Here is a 27,520-nt window from a genome sequence, read left to right on the forward strand (position 1 = left end):
GTATTACAAAATTAATTACTTGCAACCAGTTTTAAACCCTGAAGATATGGTATATGAAAAGGTACAAGAACCTGAATATTTGCAACAACATCAAAGAAAGCAATTATATGATCTTCTACAGGAATATCATGAAGTCTTTCAAGAAAGACCTGGTGTAATCAAGGGATACACATGCCATTTAGATGTGATACCACACCAAGTTTTCTGCCGTATTTTTTATCCAGTACCGTGGCACCAACGAAAGGCAGTTGATGCGGAAATCCACCAGATGCTTGAATGGGATCTGATCGAACCTTCGACGAGTCCATACTGTAGTCCGCTTCATGTTGTCTCGAAAAAGGGAGGAAAAGTTCGTCTCGTGCTAGACGCACGGCAGATAAATAAGATTATCATGCCCGTGCGAACTCACCCGGAAAACATCGATGAGCTAATTCAAAGGTTCGAGGGGATGAAATACTTAACAAATATTGATTTGAGAAGTTCATTTTGGCAGGTGGCTCTAGACGAACCATCAAAAAAGTACACCGCATTTGTACATGCAGGTAGAAGCTATCAATTTAAGGTTTTACCTTTTGGGCTAAACGTGAGCTCAGGAGTTTTTATAAATGCTCTAGATCATGCATTGGGACCTGCACTTCGAAGCAATTTAACTTTATTTGTGGACGACATGCTCATAGCTACGAGCACATGGGAGGAGCACGTTGATTTATTGAGAAGAGTGTTAGAACGTTTCAAGGAAGCAGGCATAACTGCAAATCTGCAAAAGTCCCATTTTGCTCGAGATAAAATCAAATTTTTGGGTCATCTTATAAATGGAAAAGGCATCTTACCGGACTCCGAGAAACTAAAGGCAATCAAAAACTTTGCAGTTCCAACAACAAAAAGACAGTTAAAGGGCTTCCTCGGAGTTGTCTCTTTTTTCAGGCGTTTCATTCACGACCACTCTATTAATGCAGAACCGTTGTACAGCTTGTTGCGCAAAAAATACTCCGTGGGTGTGGACGCAACAATGTCAGAATGCATTTGAAGCAATAAAACATGCCTTAGTCAATTCACAAATATTATATCATCCGGATATGAGCCAAGAATTCGGTTTAATGGCAGATGCTTCGGAAATTGGAATAGGTTCATGCCTCTTCCAAGTAAAGATGATAGATAGGAAATCAACTTTCTGTCCAATAGCTTTTGCTAGCCGACTCTTAACTGCTTGTGAAAGAACATATACGACTACCGAAAGGGAAGCATTGGCCGTAGTCTGGTCATTTAAGAAATTTTACTATTACTTATATGGAGCGAAGACAACAGTATACTGTGACCACAAAGCGTTAAGTTTTTTGCAAACATGTAAATTATTACATCCAAGATTAGCAAGATGGACGCTCTCACTCCAAGAGTTTCAATTTGAAATTAAATACCTAAGCGGACAGGATAATTTCATTGCTGATGCACTGTCTAGAATGCCAGATGGAGATTTGTCAACTATCAACATCACCGGCAATCCGTCTGAATTTAATGTTCTTATAATGACTGATAGAATATATAGGAAACATTTTCTTGACATGTGTAAGAACATGGAAAAACTACAGAATGAAGATCCTCGTTGGCATTCAATAAAGGAAACTTTAGCAAATCCTGGAAACGATGATCTGAAGAGACTGTACAAAGTTGAGGACGATGTCTTATTTTTCAAAGGGCATCTTGATTCAGATAATTGGAAGGTGTGTATTCCCGAGAAGAATGAGAATGACTTAATTTTGCACACGCACATCACTTGGGGACATTTTGGAGTATTAAAGTGTGCTCGGAAGATTCAAGCATATTGCTACTTCCCAAACATTCGCAGGAAAGTGCACAGACAGTTAAGGAAATGTAAAATTTGTCAGCTAGCCAAACCAGGAAATTTTTGTGTGAAAGATTTCCTACATCCTATTATACCCACTAAACCGCTGTCAATCATTTCGGTCGACGTCTGTGGTCCTCTACCATCATCAAGGGGAGGATGCAAATACATTGTAGCTTTTCCTGATATATTCACTAAGTATGTCAAACTTTATCCATTAAAATCAGCTACTGCTGCATCCATAGCCAAGAAGCTGGTCAAAGATTATATAGTCAAAGTAGGCAAACCAGAGGCTATTCTTTCTGACAATGGGTCAATGTTCACTGGATTTCGTTGGAGGCAAACATTAGCCAGTTGTGGTATAAAACAAATTCTAACATCAGTGTACCACCCTTCGGCGAATCCCGTGGAACGAATTTTTCGTGAATTAAACCGGTTCATGAGAACATATTGCCACAACCAGCAACCCAAATGGATCGATTATCTTCACGATTTTCAGGAAATTGTAAACAATATGCCACATACTACGACAGAATACACCCCATACGAACTGATGTTTGGAAAACAGGAACAGAATGACCGGATTCGACCAATTCCTAAAGTAGCTATTAACAAAATAGACCTACAAAATAAAGTACGACAATCCTTACGCAATATAATGGACAAGGCAAGAAAAAGGAAAATATATTTTGACAATCGACTTGGAAAAATAAAAACATATAAAGTGAAAGACCAAGTTTTAGTAAAAACTCATCCTAAGGCTTCACTTATACAGAGGAAGAACACAAAATGGCAATTATTGTATCAAGGACCATTTGTGATTACCAAAATACCCCATCCAGGAACTTATGTTTTGAAGGATGTGAAGAATGGAAAGGTGAAAGGAATGTATCCTCATCACTTGTTAAAGCAATTTCATGATGACTGAAGATTCTGAATACTGAAAATACTATTCTTATCAAATAATATTGATTAGAGAATTTTCATTAAACCTATGAATCATACTTAGGATAGTTTCTTTTTTTTTTTGCAATTTAGTAGTTAGTTTTCTTTTCAGGCATACTGTACGAGAGATATGCAGACATTATGTATAGGTTTTCCACTGTAAGGATAAGTTTTCTTTTCAGTATGCAGAGAATTTAGCTATAGTATGAATGATTTCTTTTAAAAAAATTTTATTTAGTAGATAGTAATTTCAATCAGGTTTCACAATGCATAATGACCATGGGTTAGTGACTCAAATGAATCTGGTCTATGGCAAGATATTTTTTCTTATGTCAACTTAACAATCTCAATGTATGTTTGTATTTGCTTTTTTACTCGCTGAGCTGAAGTCATGCTGTTCGGAAGGGGTAACCCGTTCTCAGTTTTAAAAGGACGCCTATTACTTTGTTTCAATCTTTTGTGATGAACATTGTCTTTAGAATTGTACTATTGTTGTAACATACCTGTGTATGTAAATTATGTTATATCAATTGTTGCTCGCGAAGTTACTAACTGAGCGAATGCTTTTCAGTTATAAGCCAATCAACAAGTGTTAAAGTCCATCTGAAGGATGACGAGCATAAGTTGACACGGCAGCTCCAGTTGGATTTGTGTATAGTGCATTCTAGGGTTGTTGATAGAAATGAAGAACACCTTACGACTTCCGAATATTTCGAATTCAGGACAGAGAATTAGAAAGAACTTTAGATTAGATTCTATTTCAGCTCAGCATAGATCAAACACCTTTTCCACGGAACTTACACTGACTCTTATTTTCATGTTAACCATACGCGGAAAACCATAATACCCACGAGGAGACGGTGAAATGGGAATAGAATTCAATCAGTTATCCAGAGATGACTGATTGAAGGGAATCGTAGATGGACGTAAACCAACGCGTCGACGGTTCACCTCAAGACACAGAAGATTAACAGTGTTGTGTTTCTTTTGTGAACAGTGTTTAAATTCATTCAACAAAAAAAATCCATATTGTAAATATTTTTTTTTATTTTCGATTGTAATTCAATTAATTATCCTTGCAAATGAGAAATACGAGGATGGTAAATCTACCCCGAGGTTTTCCTTGGTTTTCCTTTGTGGGGCTTGGCCGAATGGCTAGATTATCCGTTTGAGACATCCCAAGGCGAGTGACAGAAGCTTTAAATGATGATAAAAAAGGTTTCTGATCACATCTCATGCCATCCTCGACAAATGAATAAAAGCAAGCATGTAAGCTATGCATATATGCTGCATCAGGAATTCAGCACAGCCTTTGTCAGCAGTATATGCACCCAAATCTATAATTTACATTTAGATAGTCATTCACTAATACCAAAATATCATAAGAAATACAGTGGGCATTAATACTCTAGTGGACTTTAATACAGCGTCATAAACAATCACCGATATAGTGTTGTGTGAACGCTCGTGTTTGTTTTTGCCCAAAAACGTTCGTCCACAAGAGGGGCATATATGATGTATCATGCAGCGTAACTTGCTGTGACAGTGCGAGAGAGAGACAAAGATATTGTTTATTACTCTGTGGCGGACAGCGCTCACATAATTATTCTTAGGATATAGTTTTGTTTTGTTCTGGTTAAGAGTAATTTGAGTAGAGGAGAGAGCCATTCTTGTGATGTAAAAAATCGACGCCATTGCGAGTTTTTGATTCACATTGTAAAATATAAGTGCATATGGAAGGAAATCAGTTAATAGAACAATAAAATATTGTTCATTTCAAGAAGCTCAACACGGTATCTGCGGCATCTGGAGCAGATTTCTACGACAGCGGAAGCGTGTAATCGCCATCAGTTTTGACACACCGCCCTGTGTACGCTGTATGTATTTACCCACAACAGTGAACATACAGTTACTCACACAAATAGAAAGACAATACTAGGTGGTGTAGGGAAACATTTCAGTATAATGGCCCTGTAGAGCTAAACAGTAATTAGCCTAGTAAGAAAAGGAGTCGTTATACTACCTCCTCCCTCGTGACTTCATCCATCTCAAAAGGTTGTGCTGCAGTGGTTGGGCGGAGAGCACGTTGAATCTGCCACTCTGAGTACCCATTTTTTCGAAATACATTTCTCAGATGTTCCAATTCCTGGGGTAGACTCTCTGCGTCAGAGATAGTGCGCGCCCTATGAACTAGAGTTTTAAGTACCCCATTCCTCTGTGAAGGGCGGTGGCAGCTGTCTGCGTGCAAATACAGATCAGTGTGCGTAGTCTACCGATACACCCCATGACCTAGGGTGCCGTCAGCCCTTCTCTTGACCAAGATGCCAAGGAAAGGTAATTTACCCTCCGTTTCAGTCTCCATAGTGAATTTGATATTGGGGTGTATGGAGTTTAGATGTGTAAGGAAGTCAAGGAGTTTATCCATACCATGTGGCCAGATGAGGAACGTGTCGTCCACGTAACGGAAAAAGCAAGTAGGTTCCTCATCTGGCCACATGGTATGGATAAACTCCTTGACTTCCTTACACATCTAAACTCCATACACCCCAATATCAAATTCACTATGGAGACTGAAACGGAGAGTAAATTACCTTTCCTTGGCATCTTGGTCAAGAGAAGGGCTGACGGCACCCTAGGTCATGGGGTGTATCGGTAGACTACGCACACTGATCTGTATTTGCACGCAGACAGCTGCCACCGCCCTTCACAGAGGAATGGGGTACTTAAAACTCTAGTTCATAGGGCGCGCACTATCTCTGACGCAGAGAGTCTACCCCAGGAATTGGAACATCTGAGAAATGTATTTCGAAAAAATGGGTACTCAGAGTGGCAGATTCAACGTGCTCTCCGCCCAACCACTGCAGCACAACCTTTTGAGATGGATGAAGTCACGAGGGAGGAGGTAGGCACTGCATTTATTCCATACATAGGCGCACTCTCGGGGAAAATCGCTCGCATTCTGAAGAAACACCGGGTCGGAACTGTGTTTTGCCCTCCAAATAAAACTCGTGCACTGGTGGGGAGCGCCAAAGATGACCTCGGTTTGAGGAAGGCCGGCGTGTACCAGATTCCGTGTCAATGTGGCAAGTCGTATATTGGTCAGACGATGCGTACCGTCGAGGATCGATGCCGTGAACACCAGAGGCACACTCGCCTGATGTATCCGAGCAAGTCGGCGGTCGCTGAACATTGTTTGTCGGAAAATCACGCCATGGAATATGACCGCACGAGGATTCTGGTACAGACGTCGAGATACTGGGACAGCGTTGTTCGAGAGGCCATCGAAATTCGCACCAATGACGACCTCATAAACCGTGACTGTGGCTATAATCTTAGCAAGGCTTGGGAACCAGCGATCGGGTTAATCAAGAGTACATCGAGCAAACGTATAGTTGTGACGACCACGGCGGACAGAGCCATCACTCCGACGTCATCTCAGACGCCGTCGCAATCTGTTCCACCGCGCGACCGTGGCGAGGGGCGCGGACGGCGGAGGGAGCGCGCCGCGGGCGGAGGGTATTTAAATCGGCCGCCGCCGCGACCGAACCCAGTTCCCTCTGAGCAGCCATAACGTACGGATCTCCGTGCCGGCACGTTCACAGGAGCTCAGTCCGTCAGTTCACCTGATGATGGCGACATGTATGATCGCCGAAATATTGTGCCCGTTGGACACTATAGACCGGCAGCACACCCGTGGATATTTTGACTAATGCATGAAGATTTGTGACATGTCACTGCCGAGCGATGGCAAAATGCAAAACAGCACGTCATAAAAAAGGAGGAGGAAATCCTGACTTTTTTGGTGGATCTGGATTCTGTTGCTGATCGCCTCGTTGTCGACGTAGCTGTACTGAAATGTATTCCTTGGAGTTAGTTATGGAACGAAATCAGAGATTACCAGACGACTGACTGTAATACATTCAGTGCCTTCAATATTTAACTGCATGGGAAATCAGCACTGCGCTTTTACGCCACGCATAACTCATGCAGAAAAATTGCCCTTGTTACATTCAGAAATTTTCATCACTTTTATCTTTAATTACAACACTGTCTTAGCTAAGATCGGGCACGTGCTATATTTTTCGTGTGGTCACCTATGAAGCGCATCATTTGAGTTTTGCCATACATAATCTCCTTCCGTTTGAAACTTAAATGACATGCAAAGCTATTTTGTCCTCTGCTCATCTGTTTTCACGACTTTACTGCGACTGTTCATATCACTGCAGGTTAGTTGGATCACTTGCCTGGTCAGTGCTGTCCTTGTTAAAAACGCCGGTGAAGCTGTTGGGTCGTATCATCACTGAATCGATGCACGTGTAACGCACGTATCCTCGTTATCGTACGAGGATGAGTCAAATGAAAACCTTAAATATTTTTTTAAATATTATTTATCGTGCAGAAGTGGAACAAAGCTGTATCCCTTTTCAACATAATCTCCCCCACGCTCAAAGCAAGTCCTCCAGCGCTTACAAAGAGCATAAATTCTTTTAGAAAAAAATTCCTTTGGTAGTCTGCGCAACCTCTTCATCGGAACGGAACTTCTTTCCTCCCATTGCGTCTTTGAGTGGCCCAGACATATGGAAATCACTTGGGGCAAGGTCTGGTGAGTATTGTGGATGAGGAAGACACTCAAAATGCAGGTCTGTGATTGTTGCAACTATTATACTAGCAGTGTGGGGCCTTGCATTGTCATGTTGCAAAAGGACACCTGCCGACAGCAATCCACGTCGCTTTGATTTGACTGCAGGCCGCAGATGACTTTTTAGGAAATCTGTGTATGATGCACTGGTGACAGTGGTCCCTCTGGGCATGTAATGCTCCAAAATGACGCCTTTTTCGTCCCAAAAGAGAGTCAGCATAACCTTCCCTGCTGATGGTTCTGTTTGAATCTTCTTTGGTTTTGGTGATGAGGAATGGCACCATTCCTTGCTCGCTCTCTTCGTTTCCAGTTGGTGGAAGTGAACCCCGGTTTCGTCCCCAGTAACGATTCTTGCAAGGAAGCCATCACCTTCTCGTTCAAAGCGCCGAAGAAGTTCTTCACAAGCATCAACACGTCGTTCTCTCATTTCAGAAGTCGGCTGCCGTGGTACCCATCTTGAAGACAATTTGTGAAACTGGATCACATCATGCATTATGTGGTGTGCTGACCCATGATTAATCTGTAAACATGCTTCAATGACATTCAGTGTCACTCGGCGGTTTTCCTTCACTATGGCTTCAACTGCTGCAATGTTCTGTGGAGTCACAACTCGTTGTGCCTGACCTGGGCGAGGAGCATCTTCCACTGAAATCACACCGTTTGCAAACTTCCTAATCCATTCGTATACTTGCTGCTGTGACAAACATGCATCACCGTACTGAACCTTCATTCGTCGATGAATTTCAATATGTTTCACTGTAGTGTTGGCAGAAAAGCCAACACTGTTTTTCTAGAGGAGGCCGAAATGCACGCGTTTAATTACACGCTGACTGGCGTGAGGTCTGGAACAGGTCAGAGAAATAAGACTAGCAAAACAGGAGGTAACTGGTAGAATACTTAACTTTAATCCACAATTGTAGAACATCTCTCGTTACGGTACATGCTTCATAATATTAATTATCAATTGAATACGGCGCCCTGCTAGGTCGTAGCAAATGTAGCTGAAGGCTATGCTAACTATCGTCTCGGCAAATGAGAGCGTATTTGTCAGTGAACCATTGCTATGAACGTCGGCTGTACAACTGGGGCGAGTGCTAGTACGTCTCTCTAGACCTGCCGTGTGGTGGCGCTCGGTCTGCTATCACTGACAGTGGCGACACGCGGGTCCGACGTATACTAGCGGACCGCGGCCGATTTAAGGCTACCACCTAGCAAGTGTGGTGTCTGGCGGTGACACCACATTCACACCTTCACTACGCAAAAACCGAATAACAGAACGCTGTTCTTCCCTGGTGCAGGTCGCAAGTGGGGCGGCCATCTTTATACTGATACTGCGACGGGATGTGTTCATTTGCACTATGCTGCCACCTACAGGTCATTCTGCACGCTGTTCGTAGCACGCTTACCAACTTGCAGGATAACGGCGAGAAATTTCGATTTGTTATTACAAAGCTTTCATTTGACTCACCCTCGTATTTGACTGGATTCGAGACAGCTTGGCTTCCGCTCCACATGAAACGAAATCCAATGAGGTTCCAGCAAACGCGGAAGGATTCATAGTGTAATGTTTACCTGAGACTGTGGTCAGCTGTTCGCTGCGTCCGTTACGCCGTCATGAGCGGAACATTTCGCTGCCTGCGTCGGCTACACTGCGTGAACGGAGGCGTGCGCACGCTGGCTGCTCTGCTGTCTTTCCGGAACTGTTTTAAAGAAACTATTCTGTAAAAAAATTAACTCCTTCGCGTCTCGTTGCGTCGTTCGCCAGCTTCGTGAGGAACTTTCTATCGTTTCGTTAACATTAGTAATCATTGTTATATTCGACACTAAGCTACTGCGCGAAAGTGCAGCTAACATACTGAACTTTTCTTTAAACTTCACATGACATCTATGTATGTCTCCAGTCTTAAGATAATATTATATGTAGTGCACTCACTTCTGCTTACATGTGCAAATGATAGTGCAAAAGTGAAAAATTGGTAACATCCCTGACATTTCATAAGCGATTCGAGATATCAACACGCATTTTTGGCTAACGATAGCACGCAGTGTATATGGTATTTTGACGCATAGTTGACGCGCAAAACTTTTATGTCCACAGCGATATACTAATAACTGCAGAATTATTTCTGTGAAACAATGTAGTTATTTTAAGAGCTGTACACGGCCGGTCAAGTGAGAATTAGTATGGGTTCGTAACAATGTAAGTGAATAAATAACACCTTTTTAATGCTGAGGATGATCTTTTCACAAGCTACTGGCTGCACGGAGCAACCCTGCTGTCAGGGGCGCCTTGCCACAGTTCGCACGGGTCCCCCTGCTGGGGGTTTGAGTTCCCTCGGGTGTGGGCGTGAGCGTGTTCCTTAGCGTAAAACAGTTTAAGTTAGATTAAATAGTGTGTAAGCCTAGGGACCGATGACCTCAGCTGTTTGGTTCCACAGGAACTTACCACCAGCACAAGCTGCTGACTTCTTTTGTCCTCATTGTTTCTTTACTACACTACTGGCCATTAAAATCGCTACGCCGCGAAGATGACGTGCTACAGACGCGAAATTTAACCGACAGGAAGAAGATGCTGTGATATGCAAATGATTAGCTTCTCAGAGCATTCACACAAGGTTGGCGGCCGTAGCGACACCTACAACGATTTCTCATACACAAACAGCAGTTGACCGGCGTTGCCTGGTGAAACGTTGTTGTGATGCCTCGTGTAAGGAGGAGAAATGCGTACCATCACGTTTCCGACTTTGATAAAGGTCGGATTGTAGTCTGTCGCGATTGCGGTTTATCGTATCGCGACACTGCTGTTCGCGTTGGTCGATATCCAATGACTGTTAGCAGAATATGGAATCGGTGGGTTCAGGAGGGTAATACGGAACGCCGTGCTGGATCCCAACGGCCTCGTATCACTAGCAGTCGAGATGACAGGCATCTTATCCGCATGGCTGTAACGGATCGTGCAGCCACGTCTCGATTCCTGAGTCAACAGATGGGGACGTTTACAAGACAACAATCATCTGCACGAACAGTTCGACGACGTTCGCGGCAGCATGGACTATCAGCTCGGAGACCATGGCTGCGGTTACCCTTGACGCTGAATCACAGACAGGAGCGCCTGCGATGGTGTACTCGACGACGAACCTGGGTGCACGAATGGCAAAACGTCATTTTTTCGGATGAATCCAGGTTCTGTTTACAGCATCATGATGGTCGCATCCGTGTTTGACGACATCGCGTTGAACGCACATTGGAAGCGTGTATCCGTCATCGCCATACTGGCGTATCACCCGGCGTGATGGTATGGGATGCCATTGGTTACACGTCCACGTCTCGGTCACCTCTTGTTCACATTGACGCCACTTTTAACGGTGGACGTTACATTTCAGATGTTTTACGACCCGTGGCTCTACCCCTCATTCGATCCCTGCGAAACCCTACATTTCAGCAGGATAATGCACGACAGCATGTTGCAGGTCCTGTACGGGCCTTTCTGGATACAGAAAATGTTCGACTGCTGCCCTGGACAGCACATTCTCCTGATCTCTCACCAACTGAAAACGTCTGGTCAATGGTGGCCGAGCAACTGGCTCGTCACAATACGCCAGTCACTACTCTTGATGAACTGTGGTATCGTCTTGAAGGTGCATGGGCAGCTGTACCTGTACACGCCATCCAAGCTCTGTTTGACTGAATGCCCAGGCGTATCAAGGCCGTTATTACGGCCAGAGGTGGTTGTTCTGGGAACTGATATCTTAGGATCTATGCACTCAAATTGCGTGAAAATGTGTTCACATGTCAGTTTTAGTATAATATATTTGTCCAATGAATGCCCGTTTATCATCTGCATTTCTCTTGGTGTAGCAATTTTAATGGCCATTAGTGTAATTGCCTATCTCAGGGCTCTGTTCTAATTACAACTGCAGCAACATGGTGGTGATGTGAAATTGTGTAAATCCTGCTATGTCTTGTTAAAAAAGATAATTTTTATATTTCAACAAGAGAAAGGAAAAAGGTTTACAAATCAGATGAAAGTAAACCACCTCTGTTACAATTTGAGTGCAATCCTGTTGTGGTGTCACCGCCAGACACCACACTTGCTAGGTGGTAGCTTAAATCGGCCGCGGTCCATTTAGTACATGTCGGACCCGCGTGTCGCCACTGTGTAATCGCAGACCTAGCGCCACCACCAAGGCAGGTCTCGTGATACGAGAGAGCACTCGCCCCAGTTGTACGAGAGCCTAGCTACCGCCCAGTTGTACGAAGCCTTTCTCTCTCATTAGCCGAGAGACAGAATAGCCATCAGCTAAGTTAATGGCAACGAACTAGCAAGGCGCCATTTGTATCAGTGCCTATAGCTTACGAGTATTCAAGAGAGATGTATTCCAAGGACTAATAAAAAGATAAGTAATAAGCATCTACATACTTTTCTTCTTATTCATTTATAAGTTCTCATGTTCCAGACTTCACGCTCGTCTGCTTTAGCCTTGCGTGCCCTATCGGCTACAGCGTTAGTCTAGCATTCCTTTTCAGCCATCTAAACTTCACGGTGTCGGCCCAGCTACCGACACAACACCTGTAACCTATTGCCTTCTTAGTAATAAACAGCTGACTTGTCAAATTATTGGTTGTACTGGCGAAGCCTGTAAATACGATCGTCTGCAGACTCACTTGTGGTTGTGAGTAACCTGCAGTTGTTGAAAGAAGGCGGCACGGCAGCTCAGCGCGTTCGGTCAGTGGGTTAGCTACCCTCTGCAACAAAAAAAAAAGAGTTAATTGATCAACAACGAACTTAAACGGGTGTCTTACGACGTCCGCCCCGAGCAGATCACGGTAGCTGAGCGTGTTCGGTCAGAGAGCTGGTTGGCCTAAAAAAAAAAAAAAAAAAAAAAAAAAAAAAAAAAAAAAAAAAAAAAAAAAAAAAAAAACTGAGTGAAACGATCAACAACGAACTTAAACGGATGTCATGTGATGTCCGCAACGACCAAATACAACGATCAGCCACGGAAAAAAAAGGGCGCTTCCCCTGCCTTGCGGCCGCCACCCGCAATCGAGGGCCGGCTACTGCTCCTGTCCCCTCCCCTGCCATGCTGTCCGTGCAGGCAGTGGTCAAGTTATTTTGTGTACACTGTACACGTTTCCTTCCAACACCAACACTTGAGGCTTGTTACAAGTAGTAACCATTCCGCGTTTCGAGCACATTCACACGTGGTCTTCCATATTAACATTCTCGAGGCAGAAACACACAAATACCTAGACTGTCAGAAGGGAATGAGGTAGTGCTGCAGTCTATTCCCAATGTTATTCATTTAGTGCATTGTACAACCTGTGAAGGGAAGGCTTAGAAAAGGGAATTTAAGTTCTTGGAGAATAAATAAAGACTCTTATGATCTCCTCCATCACTTTCCAAAGAGAATTTTATTGCCAGGTCCATAGCTGATAAAGTATTTGTTTTGAAAATAAGTGTTCCACACCTGTACTGTTCATATTTTATTTGTTTGTCTTTCATTGTTGCTATGACACTTAAACTAGTAACAAGGAAGAAAGATAAATAAAATGTAAATATGGTAGGTGTGGGTTATTTGCTTTAAAAATAAAGACTGTGAGGTTTGACAATGACATTCTGATTCTGTCAGACATGCAAATTGACAAGAAAGAGCAGTGGGACAAAATTGCTAGTCAAACTTCCTGGCAGATTAAAACTGTGTGCCGGACCGAGACTCGAACTCGGGACCTTGCCTTTTGCGAGCAAGTGCTCTACCGACTTTTTTTTTTTTAATCTCATTTTGTTCGCTTTTGTTCGTTGCAGCTGCTCGGGGCGGACGTCGTAAGACATCCGTTTAAGTTCGTTGTTGATCGATTAACTCAGATTTTTTTATTACAGAGGGCAGCTAACCCTATGACCTAACACGCTGAGCTACCGTGCCGGCGACCGACTGAGCCACCCAAGCACGACTCACATCCCGTCCTCACAGCTTTAATTCCGCCAGTACCTCGTCTTCTACCTTCCAAACTTCACAGAAGCTCTCCTGCGAACCTTGCAGAACTAGCACTCCTGGAAGAAGTTAGTGTCTTAAAAAGAGGTTACAATGAAAATAAAAAGGATGATGGAGTCAAGTAAATTTAAATCAGACCAAGTAGAAGGAAACTGATTGAGAAATGAGACTTTAGAAGTAGCATGTGACTTTTGTTACCTGCACGACAAGTAGAGAGGATACAAAATGCAGACTGAGAGTAGCAGCGAAAACTTTAATGAAAAACGGAAGTTTGTTAACATCATATATGAGTTTAAGTGTTAGATATACTTTTCTGACGGTATGGGTGTGAAGTGAAGAGATGAAATGTGGACGATAAATAATTCAGACAAGAAGAGAACAGAACTTTTGAAACGTGGTGCTCTAGGACAGTCTTGAAACTAAGACGGGCAGATTGAGAAATTAATAACGAGACAAGCAGACACTGAACTGAATCGAATTGCAGAAAAAAGAAATGTATGGAACAACTTGACCGAAAGAAGGGATCGCTTGATTGCATGTATGCTGGGGCGTCAAAGAAGCGTCAGTTTTGTAATAGGGTGTGAGCTGGGGACAAAAATTGTACAGTTTGTCCAAGGCTTGACTACAGTAAGCATCTTCACATTGATAAAAGTTGCAGCAGATACTCAAAGATGAAGGCGCTTCTGCAGCAGCATGGTGAGTTGAATCAAACTGTTCTTCAGACTAAAGACCGAACAACAATGACGCAAACTGACAGCCAAATCAGGAAATAAATAACTCAGACTGGGAAAATTGAATCTTAGTTTTCATATTACATGGGCCCAGAACTTCACAACCTCCCAGTCACTCAGTGAGGCACGAATGATATCATCGTGTGTGCAGGATGTTGGGCGCAGGTGGCACTAGAGCATGTAACCTGTGGTTTGCTCTTCAGTTCCCACTACGTGACGGCGCCATAATGTCCACTCCATCGGTAAACTAAATGAACTTTGCAGTATTCTGTAACATTCTACATGATTTTCCAAAAACTGAACTGTTCAACATTCAAATCATTTCATTCTTTGAGCAAGGGAAACTGGTTGAAAGGGATCCCACAGGTGATACTAACAGGTTTCATACACAACCTGAGGCACTGCTGAAGGTTTCTCTAATGACTGTAGGTAATGACGCGACGTTTGTCCCCCATTGTCCTCAACAGCTTCGGGATGGAAACGTTTCACAGGACTAGGTGACCCGCACATAGAGCAAGTCACTGTGCTTTTCGTGCAGATGGGTTGGATACTCCAGCTCTACCTTCAGAACATTTCCCTCACCAGCATCCTCAGCCACGTCAAGAATGTCTCCTTCCTGAAATGTGTCGATTTCCTCCTTGGGCAGTCATTGGAACACAATGAACGGTAGACTTTGTTACATGGCTTGCCTATAGAGGTTCTTTACATCCAGGCGAAGAATGTGACGTAAATCGTCAGAGGGCCTGTACTCAATTGCGGGTTGCTTACCTTGGCGTACTTGTGCACTCACTATCAAAGTCCCCCGCCAGACTCACGTTCGGAGAAGAGCAGCATGTCAACGTCAGTCAAAGGTTCGATGTTTCACTGCCAGACTTTAACGCTTTTTTTTACACTTTTTATAGTAGTACGAGGGCTATCCACAAAGTACATTACGTTTTGGAATTAAAAATAAATAAAGTATTGGAAATTTTTTTTTATTATATACAGATGAAAGCCACACTTCAATACTACTTTTCTACACAGTTGCCATTTAAATTAAGGCACTTATCGTAGCGATGGACGAGCTTGGAAATTCCTTCGTCGTAAAATTCGGCCGCCTGCGCCTTCAACCACGTGGTTACCTCTTCTTGAAGCTGTGTGTCGTCATCAAAACGCTGCATAGCCAACAACTTCTTCATTGCTGGGAATAGGTGGAAGTCACTCGATGCCAGGTCGGGACTGTACGGCGGATGAGTAAACAACTCCCACTTAAAAGATTCGAGAACTTCACGAGTGGCATTTGCCGTGTGGGCCCGGGCGTTGTCGTGAATCAGCAAGATCTTTGAGCCCAACTTTCCCCTGCGCTTGTTTTGTATTGCTCTTCTGAGGTTGTGCAGAGTTTGGCAATACCTTTGAGAGTTTATTGTAATGCCTCTTTCCAGGAAATCCACAAAAATCGTATTTTTACCGGGTTACTGATTAACCACGCGGTTGAAGGCGCTGGCGGCCGAATTTTACGACGAAGGAATTTCCAAGCTCGTCCATCGCTACGATAAGTGCCTTAATTTAAATGGCAACTATGTAGAAAAGTAGTATTTAAGTGTGGCTTTCATGTGTATATAATAAAAAAAATTTCCAATACTTTATTTATTTTTAATTCCAAAACGTAATGTACTTTGTGGATAGCCCTCGTATATTGCGCACAGCCCATTCATTACAGAATTCCTTTCGGGTTGCATACTTTTTTCTCCATTATATCCTCAAAGTAAGCGACACTGCGCCTTATGGCACTTTCAATAACTACCCATGGTGTTGAGGTTGGGACTTGACTTCGCTTCTTCGCCTGAACTGCTCCTACATCGGTACTACGAGGGCGAGTCAAATGAAAACCTTAAATATTTTTTAAAAATATTATTTATTGTGCAGAAGTGGTACAAAGCTGTATCACTTTTCAACATAATCTCCCGCACGCTCATTGCAAGTCCTCCAGCGCTTACGAAGTGCATAAATTCCTTTAGAAAAAAATTCTTTTGGTAGTCTGCGCAACCACTCATGCATGGCGTACCTCTTCATCAGAACGGAACTTCTCTCCTCCCATTACGTCTTTGAGTGGTCCAGACATATGGAAATCACTTGGGGCAAGGTCTGGTGAGTATGGTGGATGAGGAAGACACTCAAAATGCAGGTCTGTGATTGTTGCAACTATTATACTAGCAGTGTGGGGCCTTGCATTGTCATGTTGCAAAAGGACACCTGCCGACAGCAATCCACGTCGCTTTGATTTGACTGCAGGCCGCAGATGACTTTTTAGGAGAACTGCGTATGATGCACTGGTGACAGTGCTCCCTCTAGGCATATACTACTCCAAAATGACGTCTTTTTCGTCCCAAAAGAGAGTCAGCATAACCTTCCCTGTTGATGATTCTGTTCGAAACTTCTTTGGTTTTGGTGATGAGGAATGGCACCATTCCTTGCTCGCTCTCTTCGTTTCCAGTTGGTGGAAGTGAACCCAGGTTTCGTCTTCAGTAACGATTCTTCTCGTTCAAAGCGCCGAAGAAGTTCTTCACAAGCATTAACACGTCGTTCTCTCATTTCAGGAGTCAGCTGTCTTGGCACCCACCTTGCAGACACTTTGTGAAACTGGAGCACATCAAGCACTATGTGGTGTTCTGACCCATGAATAATCTGTAAACATGCTTCAATGTCATTTAGTATCACTCGGCGGTTTTCCTTCACTATGGCTTCAACTGCTGCAATGTTCTATGAAGTCACAACTAGTTGTGCGTGACCTGGGCGAGGAGCATCTTCCATTGAAGTCACACGATTTGCGAACTTCCTACTCCATTCGTAGGCTTGCTGCTGTGACAAACATGCGTTACCGTACTGAACCTTCATTCGTCGATGAATTTCAATAGCTTTCGCACCTTGACTACGCAAAAACCTAATAACAGAACGCTGTTCTTCCCTGGTGTAAGTCGCAAGTGGGGCGGCCATATTTATGGTTCAAATGGCTCTGAGCACTATGGGACTTAACATCTTAGGTCATCAGTCCCCTAGAACTTAGAACTACTTAAACCTAACTAACCTAAGGACATCACACACATCCATGCCCGAGGCAGGATTCGAACCTGCGACCGTAGCAGGCCATATTTATACTGATATGCGACGGTATGTGTGCATCTGCACTATGCTGCCACCTACAGGCCATTCTGCACGCTGTTTGTAGCACGCTTACCAACTTGCAGGATAACGGCGAGAAATCTCTATTTGTTATTACAAATTTAAGGTTTTCATTTGACTCACCCTCGTAGGATTCGTGTGGCTCGTTGGACACCGTGCCTGTAAGTCTGAAACCTTATCTCCCATCTCGTCGTCACCACCTCCTCTTGTAGCTCACAGTCGTAAACCGACGTGCGTGACGACGTGATTTAGAAGCTCAGTCTCAGATCTGAGATAACGCAGGATTCTGAGGTCATCCGTTTCATGGTACGTGAGCGGCTGCTGCATACAGGACTGAAACGGCGATGTGATCTAGCTGAGGTTTTTCAGGTCTCTGCGGTTGGAGACAGCGCAGAACGACTCGGATCTTAGGCTAAGGAGGTACATGTGGTGATGATAGGGGAAATGAAAGTCTTGGTTGGCTCACTGGTATGCTTTTAATTGCTTCTCCACGTGTTAGCCAAGTACACGCGGAAGAGCACAGGAACTGGTTTATAAAAACATATGCGAAACTTACTAGATTCTCTAATCAGTTACCAGAACAAAAGGCCACTATGGCCTGTCATTTGTTATGATTCAGGTATACATAGTTATGTGTGGTACTGCAGAACACGAACAAAGAGATGCCGGGTTCTATAGTTCTATTCGAACTCTTAGGTTCAAGTACTCGTCACTGTGAAAGTCGTTTAATGAAAAAAGTAAGAGCATATGGACTATCAGACCAATTGTGTGATTGGATTGAAGAGTTCCTAGATAACAGAACGCAGCATGTCATTCTCAATGGAGAGAAGTCTTCCGAAGTAAGAGTGATTCAGAGGAGTGTCGGAGGACAGTTGCTATTCACAATATATATTGGACAACATCGGAAGTTCACTGAGGCTTTTTGCGGATGATGCTCTAGTATATCGAGAGGTTGTAACAATGGAAAATTGTACTGAAATGCAGGAGGGTCTGCAACGAATTGACGCATGGTGCAGGGAATGGTAATTGAATCTCAATGTAGGCAAGGGTAATGTGCTGCGAATACATAGAAAGAAAGATCCTTTATCATTTAGCTACAATATACCAGGCCAGCAACTGGAAGCAGTTAATTCCTTAAATTATCTGGGAGTAGGCGTTAGGAGTGATTTAAAATGGAATGACCATATAAAATTAATCGTCGGTAAAGCAGATGCCAGACTGAGGTTCATTGGAAGAATCCTAGGGAAATGCAGTTCGAAAACAAAGGATGTAGGTTACAGTACACTTGTTCGCCAACTGCTTGAATGCTGCTCACCGGTGTGGGATCTGTACCAGATATGATTGGCCAGCCTAGGTGGCCGAGCGGTTCTAGGCGTTACAGTCTAGAACCGCGCGACCGCTACGGTCGCAGGTTCGAATCCTGCCTCGGGCATGGATGTGTGTGACGTCCTTAGGTTAGTTAGGTTTAACTAGTTCTAAGTTCTAGGGGACTGATGACCTCAGAACCTATGTCCCATAGTGCTCAGAGCCATTTGAACCAAAAAAATGGCTCTGAGCACTATGGGACTCAACTGCTGAGGTCATTAGTCCCCTAGAACTTAGAACTAGTTAAACCTAACTAACCTAAGGACATCACAAACATCCATGCCCGAGGCAGGATTCGAACCTGCGACCGTAGCGGTCTTGCGGTTCCAGACGGCAGCGCCTTTAACCGCACGGCCACTTCGGCCGGCATTTGAACCAGGTAGGGTTGATAGAAGAGATAGAGAAGATCCAACGGTGAGCAGCGCGCTTCGTTACAGGATCATTTAGTAATCGCGAAAGCGTTACGGAGTTGATATATAAACTCCAGCTGAAGACTCTGCAAGAGAGACGCTCAGTAGCTCGGTACGGGCTTTTGTTGATGTTTCGAAAACATACCTTCACTGACGAGTCAAGCAGTATATTGCTCCCTCCTACGTATAGCTCGCGAAGAGGATAAAATCAGAGATATCAGAGCCCACACAGAGGCATGCCGACAATCTTTCTTTCTACGAACAATGCGAGACTGGAACAGAAGGGAGAACAGATAGAGGTACTCGATAACCTCCGTCACACACTGTCAGGTGGCTTGCGGATTCATACTTGGATGATTTTTCTTTTTTTCTGGCAACCTTTCACGATTCGGTCGTTACATCAGGTTCATCCGCAACTAAAGAGGAGAGATATTCAGGAATATTAATATCTTTCTATTGATTTATTTCTAGGCGAAAACTTACTGTTTACACATCAGCTGTTAATCGAACAGAAGCAAAAAACGTGCGACGATGCTGTAACATGACCATGGAATGTTTCCAGAATGAGATTTTCACTCTGCAGCGGAGTGTGCGCTGATATGAAACTTCCTGGCAGATTAAAACTGTGTGCCCGACCGAGACTCTAACTCGGGACCTTTGCCTTTCGCGGGCAAGTGCTTACCATCTGAGTTGGCAGAAGTGAAGCTGTGAGGACCGGGCGTGAGTCGTGCTTTGGTAGAGCACTTGCCCGCGAAAGACAAAGGTCCCGAGTTCGAGTCTCCGTCGGGCACACAGTTTTAATCTGTCAGGAAGTTTCATGACCACGGAAGTTTTAATAACAGTACTGTGTCATCCCCCTCCACATCCACTTCTCCAACCAGCTCCTCACACGTGTTCCTCCACTACCATATTACGACATGGTCAGCAGAGGATTCAACTGACAGTAATTAGTGATGGATTATAAAATGTATAATTCATTTTTGGAATTGTTTCTTCTCCTAAACCCAGTACGAACTAAACTTTCATTTTGAAAAGACCTATAGGCGGCCAGTGCGGCCGAGCGGCTCTAGGCGCTTCAGTCTGGAACCGCGCGACAGCTACGGTCGCAGGTTCGAATCCTGCCTCAGGCATGGATGTGTGTGATGTCCTTAAGTTAGTTTGGTTTAAGTAGTTCTAAGTTCTAGGGAACTGATGATCTCAGATGCTAAGTCCCATCACTATGGCCAGAGCCATTTGAACCATTTGAAAGACCCACATACCAAAACACATAACCAAGTTCTTCAACCACAGCACGAATAATTGAACTTCAGATTATCTCCAGATAGGTGCAACTTCATCCCTATTGTATAGAAACACACGGCCTAACACGCCTGCACCTCAAGAATGCTGGCGACCAACTGGCGATGATTAAGACACTTTAAGAAAATAGGAATTATCCGGAAGGGACCAAAATCCTTAGATGTGAAGGGCTTATTTCAATAGTAGTCCATTACCACCACTTTTCTGCCTATAATGCATCTGAAATTAATGATCCAAACAAACAGAAAGAAAGGTTCATCTCTAGCAAGAAGCCATATGCTTCAATATTTCTGGTATCTCAACTGCAGATTTATCAGCGTTCATTTAACTTTAGGACTCTAGATCTCAAAAGGAACAAATATGGACTTGTACCACTATTGAAATAAGCCCTTCATGTGATGTACATGTATAGACACACAAATGAATTGAAATAAGCCCTTCATGTGATGTACATGTATAGACACACAAATGAATTGAAAGAAGCCCTTCACGTGATGTACATGTATAGACACACAAGTGAATTGAAATAAGCCCTTCATGTGATGTACATGTATGGACACACAAATGATTACAAGTTCAGAAAAATTGGATGATTTATTCAAGAGAAAGAGCTTCACAAATTGAGCAAGTCAATAACGAGATGGTCCACCTCTGGCCCTTATGCAAGCACTTATTTGGCTTGGCATTGATTGATAGAGTTGTTGAGCGTCCTCTTGAGGGATAACCTAGCGAATTCTGTTCAACAGCCACGTTACGTCGTCAGAATCCCAAGATAGTTTGACAGCCCTGCCGACACACTGAGGTGACAAGTCATGGTATATTTACTAATATTTTGCTGGAGTGGTGCAGCGACTCGACTTGCGTTGGACTTTAAGTGGTTGGAACTCCTCCGCAGAAACTCTGAGCCATATTACCTCTACAGCCATCCATAACTGCGGAAATGTTCCCAATGCAGGATTTTGTGCACGAAGTGACCTCTCGATTATGCCCCATAAAAATTCGATGGGGTTCATTCAAAGCTGGGCGATCTGTGAGGCCAAACCATTCGCTCAAATTGTCTAGAATCTTCTTCAAACCAGTTGAGAACGAATGTGACCTGGTGACATGACGCCTTGTCATCCATGAATATTCCATCGTTGTTTTTACATGAAGTTCACGAATGGCTGCGAATGGTCTCCAAGTAGTCAAAGGACCCACTCTATTCCATGTAAACACAGCCCACACTGTTTTGGAGCCACCACCCACTTGCACAGTGCCTTGATGACAAGTTGGGTCCATGGCTTCGTGGGGTCTGCGCCACATTCGAACCTTACCATCAGCTCTCTATAGATGAAATCGTGATTCGTCTGACTAGGCCACGGTTCTCCAGTCGTCTAGGCTCCAACCAGTATGGGCACAAGCCCAGGAGAGGCGTTGCAGGCAAAGTCGTGCCGTTACCAAAGGCACTCGCGTCTGCCGTCTGCTTCCATAGGCCATTAACGCCACATTTCGGCGCACTGTCCTAATGGATACGTTCGTCGTACGTCCCACACTGGTTTCTGGCGGTTATTTCATGTAGTGTTGTTTTATCCTTTAACACTGTCAACTCCATGCAAACGCCGCTGCTCGTGACCGGCAAGTGAAGGACATCGGGCACTGCATTGTCCGTCATGAGAAGTAATGCCTGAAATTTGGTTTTCTCGGCACGCTATTGGCGCTGTGTATTGTGGAATATTAAATTCCCATGCGTCTAGCTCCAAATACTATTCCGTGTTCAAAATCTGTTAATTCCCGCCGTGCGGCTATAATGACGTCGGAAACCTTTTCTAAGGTGACCATCCGTCCCGTTTTTTTTCGGGACAGTCCCGATTTTTGTGTGTCTGTCCCGAATTTTTTCAAAGGTAATTCGGGAGACCTGCTTGTAACGAAATTAACAATCTTGACCCAATTTGTTCCGAATCAGACAGTCGTTTCACCTGTATCAGTATATTTTATTATTAGTTTTAGTTATGGCGGGAAATTGTTTGACAAGAGGGTACGACAAATTGTCGAAACCATTATCAAACTGTTTCTACTGTGCAAACACGTGTTGGTCGCAGCTCGAACAGCTAATGGGCAGTCAGAGACCACGGCAACTGGGAAAAAGTCGCACTCGATCGCATTCGCGCGGTCGAAACGGTTCTAACAGTAACTCGAACAGAAGAAGGAAGAAAACTGCAATTTTTCTGATAGCCATGGAAGAGGCAGAGGAGGTTTTATGTCAGACATGTAGACGAAATACAAAGTAACTCGAACAGACGAACAGTAATATACGCTCTCGTTGACATTAGCGTCGCCAACGCAGTGTATGCTGGCTCTAGAATACTACCATTTGTCATCTGTGTGCGCCGTATTATATCAGATTGAATTTTGTGTTACGTCGTGTTATGGTATATTACGTTTGATAAGTTTAGTTGTTTTTCCTCGTCAATAACAATAACAATACTTCTTCGCAAGAATGAGTTCAAAGAAGTTCAAGTGCTCCGTCAATGAACAATTGCAGAAAGAATTTCCATTCATCAGTGACATTAGTTCTTCGGACTCAAAAGGAAAAGTGAGGTGCAACACATGTGCTTATAGTTTCTCACTAAGTCACAGTGGACGTGTTGATATACAACTACATTTAAAAAGTGACAAACATGAAAGAGCAGTCTCTGCAGCAGCGTCTAGTGCAACATTAAAGTCATTTTTTACGTCAGAGAAACTTTGTGGTCAGGAGGAGAGGTTAGTTGCAACTGAGGGCGTTTTTGCGTATCATACAATTCAGCACATTCATAGTTTCAGATCTATGGACTGTACATAGAAGCTTCTTCAAGCGACATTAGAGTCCGCCAATGCACTGCCCTTTTAAGCCTGGTGTACGCGATACTGCCGCCATATGTATACGTGTACATCGCTGTCCAATGACTTTTGTCACTTCAGTGTAATACTCCGAAAGTTCTCAACTGAGGGGATATCCGGTGACCTCGATGCGAAGGTAAGGTTTGACAAGCATGAAAGCAAGCAGTAGAAACACTCGCTTTGTGCAGTTGGGCATTATCTTGGTGAAATGTAAGCCCAAGACGAGTTGTCATGAAGGGCAGCAAAATCGGGTGTAGAAAATCGCCGACGTACTTCTGTTCTGTAAGGGTGGCGCGGATGACAGCCATAGGTGTCCTACTATGAAAAGAAATGGCATCCCAGAACGTCACTCCTGGTTGTTCGGCCATATGATGGGCGATAATCGGATTGGTAACCCACTTCTGTCCAGGGCATCGCCAGACACATCTTCGTCCTGGAATCTCATTGACTGGAATAGACCTGCCTTCACTGATGAGTCCCTCTTCGAACTGAGCCCCAATCACAGCACAGCGGTACATCGACGATATTCTACGCCTAGTTTTGTTGCCCTTAGTGGCAAGCCACCCAGTGCTTACATTTCAGCGAGATACTGCTTGTCTACACACGGCCAGAGTTTCTATCGCTTATCTTTGTGCTTGTCAAATCCTATCTTGGCCAGCAAGCTCTCCAGAACTCTCACCAACTGAGAACGTTTGGAGCACTGTGGACAGAGCCGTCCAAATAGGCAGAATTTGGCACGATCTCCTTCAGGGGAACATCCAATAACTTTATCGATCAATGCTATGCCGAACAGCTGCCACAGTAAGGGCCACAGGTGGACCAACGTGTTACTGACTTGCTAAATTTGTGAAGCTCTTTGTCTTGAATAAATTACCTAATTTTCTAAAATTGTAATCATCGTTTGTCTGCACATGTATATAATTATCTATCTACTGATTTGCTTACCTGTCAGATACGACAACATCTTCTGCACTAATGTTTTAACACTTGATGCATGGTGAAGAAAGAAATGTAATTTGGTAGTGCAAGACACAGTTGTTGCATCCTTACGAATAATAACAAAAAAGAAAAGAAAAAGGAATAAGACATGTAAGAGAAGATTGATGAAACATTAATAAAAACCGTGAATAAATCAACCCCAAGAAAATGAGCCAAAACAGAAAGTATGCCCGTCTGTATTATTAACTTCAATAAATTTCTGAACTTGCTGGCAAGGCGGACTGAAATACGTCACAATGGTCATTGTGCTGACTAAATAACAGGGCGCGCTGGACTGTCTGGCGAGCACTGTAGCCTGATGGCCGGTGCAGTGTGTAGCACGTGTGACTTGTGGTACTTTTCTATTTGTCTCATTTTTGTGTGGCTCCGTCCAGAGTTCCGAAATCCGAAAGAGCGCCGAGAGAATGTACGACACTGTTTGGCAGTTAAGTAGCAACAGTATTCAGGGTGACAGGTCTGTTTCAAGGGCCTGCCTTAGTAACGTCTGAATTGTGTCTGATAAAAAGTATAGTGCATGCAAAATGCCGTGGCCGCTAGATGCGCAGTCAGTTGGGAAAGCGTTGGGAGACGGCAGTGGTGGGAGGTCGCTCAGAGCGCTTTTGGGAAATGCCGAGTGGGGAAGTGCCATCCTAAACTGAAGCCTACACTCACATATTAAGTGGGGCCCCTCTACGCCCACACTTGCATGGTGAACATTCAAAATGATCTGTAACCTCTTCTTTGGTTAATATCTAAAAGGAATTCTGGCTGAAAATGCAGCGATTTATTTTCGCCTGGTTTGTTAACCATTTTTACTTTCAGAGGAGAGTCACGAGTGGGGAATTTTGAGTAAAACCTACACGTTTCTCCTGTTTCCCTGTTAAAATTTGCTTCTTTCGCCAAAACTTCTATCATAATAATGTGTTTTGGACTAGAGTTGTGTAATGACAGTTCTTTTCAAAAAAGTGTATTTCGTTGCAGGCGGATTGGTCATACCTGACAGAACCAGATGGGCGCAGTTGCTTGGCACACAGAGATGGAAGGTGCGCATGGCCACGGGGCAAGACGCTGGGTGGTTCCAGCGTGCTCAACGCCATGATGTACGTCAGGGGCAGCCCGCAGGACTTCGACGGCTGGGCGTCGCTCGGCAACGACGGCTGGTCCTACGAGGAGGTGTTGCCCTTCTTCAAGAAGTTGGAGGCCTTCGACGAGGAGGAGCTGGAGAGGAGACCGCACGTGGCAGCCGTACACGGGCGCGATGGGGCCATCCGCGTGTCCAAACCGGCGCGTCTGGATCCCGCTTATGACGCTTTGGACGCTGCCGCCACAGAGCTGGGCTTCAGAATTATCGAAGACTACAGCGCCGAGCCGATGGTGGGTTTCGGACAAATACACTGCTCTATAAAGAACGGAACGAGATGGAATGCCGCTCTCGGATACCTCGCACCTGCCAAAGAGAGGGTAAACCTGCACGTCCTAAAGTCCGCTTACGTAACGAAGATACTGATTCGGCCTGACACGCAAAGTGCGTACGGGGTGCAGTTTGTTAAAGACGGAAAGGTACAGGAAGCTAGAGCGACGAAGGAAGTAATTGTGTCAGCAGGAGCTATCAACACACCTCACATACTAATGCATTCTGGTATCGGACCAAAGTCCCATTTGGAAGAAGTCGGTATAACAGTGATAAGGGACCTCAGAGTAGGGTATAACCTGCAGGATCACTTATCGTATGCCGGGCTCTACTACACGAGTAAGCCTTCGGCGAGAAAAATGTTAGAAGAGTCCGTGTTCGAATACCTGATGAACAGGACAGGTATCCTGTCGACGACAGGCCTTACTTCTTACACGGGATTTGTCCAGACGCGGCGCGCACTGCACAGCATTCCAGGTTTTCCCGAGGTAGACCCGGCGGGCTACCCAGATATACAGCTGATTTTTGTCTCTGTGGATCGTTCTACAGCCAGCTTACTAGCAGACGTCTTCAACTATAAGGAAGAGGCGACACTCGCTCTGAAAAATATGACGGTGAGCGAGGACGCGGTGATGGTGATGACGACGCTGCTGGCGCCGCGGAGCCGAGGTCGCGTCAGGCTGAGGAGTGCCGAGCCGCTGGACCCGCCGCTGATCGAGACCGGCTACCTCGCCGACCCGCGAGACCTCGAGACGCTACTGGACGGCGTGGAGCTGAGCCACCGTTTGGGTTCCACGGAGGCGATGCGGGCGGCTGGCTACAGCGTCAGGGACCTCCCCTTGAGCGAGTGCGGGCGCCGGGCCCGGGGAGGCCGCGACTACTGGAGCTGCGCCGCGCCCCACCTCGGCGCCACCGTCTACCACCCGGTGGGCACCGCCAAGATGGGACCCTCTAGCGACGTCGGCGCCGTCGTCGACGCGCGCCTCAGGGTGCACGGCGTGCGCGGCCTGCGCGTCGCCGACGCCTCCGTCATGCCGCTGATCGTGCGCTGCAACACCAACGTGCCGTCAATCATGATCGGGGAGAAGTGCGCCCACATGGTGGCCGAGGACTGGCGCCAGCGCGGAAAGCAGTGAGGGTGCTGTCTCGACTGGGGAAGAGCAGCCATAAAAGGCTCTACCGACGCACGACGTCGGCGTCGGGATAACAAAGTGACTAACGGCCAGCTGTTTACAGGTCAGCTGCCATAGCAACAGCCAGTCAGAGCTCAAGATTGGTCACAGCTGCTGTCCTGCGCTCTGTAACCTCAGCAGCCGGTTGCCAGTCAGCTGTGGACAACGTTTTCGGAGTGTTACATAATTGTTGTGACTGTTATCATGCAGGGTGATTCAGTGATGATCTTGCAAACTTTCACGGATGATGGACAAGAATAAATGTATCTGAGGTAAGGGATCCTGATGCGGAAACTATCGAGTCGAAAGCTGTAGTGAAAATCGTTCTGATACCTCTGACAGCAGAAAACATTTACTGCTGCCGTTGTTGCTAAGATTGTAGGGGCGGCAACTTCGAGAGTTCATAGTATGCACGAAAACTAGAACAAAATGTCCAGTAAACACGGGCTCCAAAGTGCATACCGTTGCCTTAAGAGCGATGAGCACTTGTTCATCATCGCTACTGTGATACTCTTCTACTGAAAAAGTGCTCATTGCTCTCTTAAGGGGGGTAGGATGTCAAACGGGCTGGCTTGGAGCAGGAGAGGCACCAGAGGACATTTTAATTTCCACTGTCTATACTTTTACAAGTAAATTCATAAAACTTTGTCAGCATGACCAGGAAGGATTCAGGATTCACACTCGTAGCAGCGGAAGTTTAAAAACATAACAAAATATTTTTT

The 27,520-nt window shown here is 44.7% G+C and overlaps 1 protein-coding gene across 1 annotated transcript in view; it reads left to right on the forward strand.

Moving 5' to 3' along the window:
- Positions 1 to 27,238, forward strand: part of LOC124796145 (glucose dehydrogenase [FAD, quinone]-like) — a 92,233-nt gene extending 64,995 nt beyond the window's left edge. Inside the window, exon 4 of the mRNA XM_047260237.1 lies at positions 25,197 to 27,238. Within this exon, the coding sequence (XP_047116193.1) occupies positions 25,197 to 26,762 (1,566 nt within the window). The 3' untranslated portion in view covers positions 26,763 to 27,238. The remainder of the gene's footprint in view (positions 1 to 25,196) is intronic.
- Positions 27,239 to 27,520: the final 282 nt, after the last annotated feature.

Source organism: Schistocerca piceifrons, chromosome 4 (assembly GCF_021461385.2).
Source record: "Schistocerca piceifrons isolate TAMUIC-IGC-003096 chromosome 4, iqSchPice1.1, whole genome shotgun sequence".
NCBI classification, from domain to species: Eukaryota; Metazoa; Arthropoda; class Insecta; order Orthoptera; family Acrididae; genus Schistocerca; species Schistocerca piceifrons.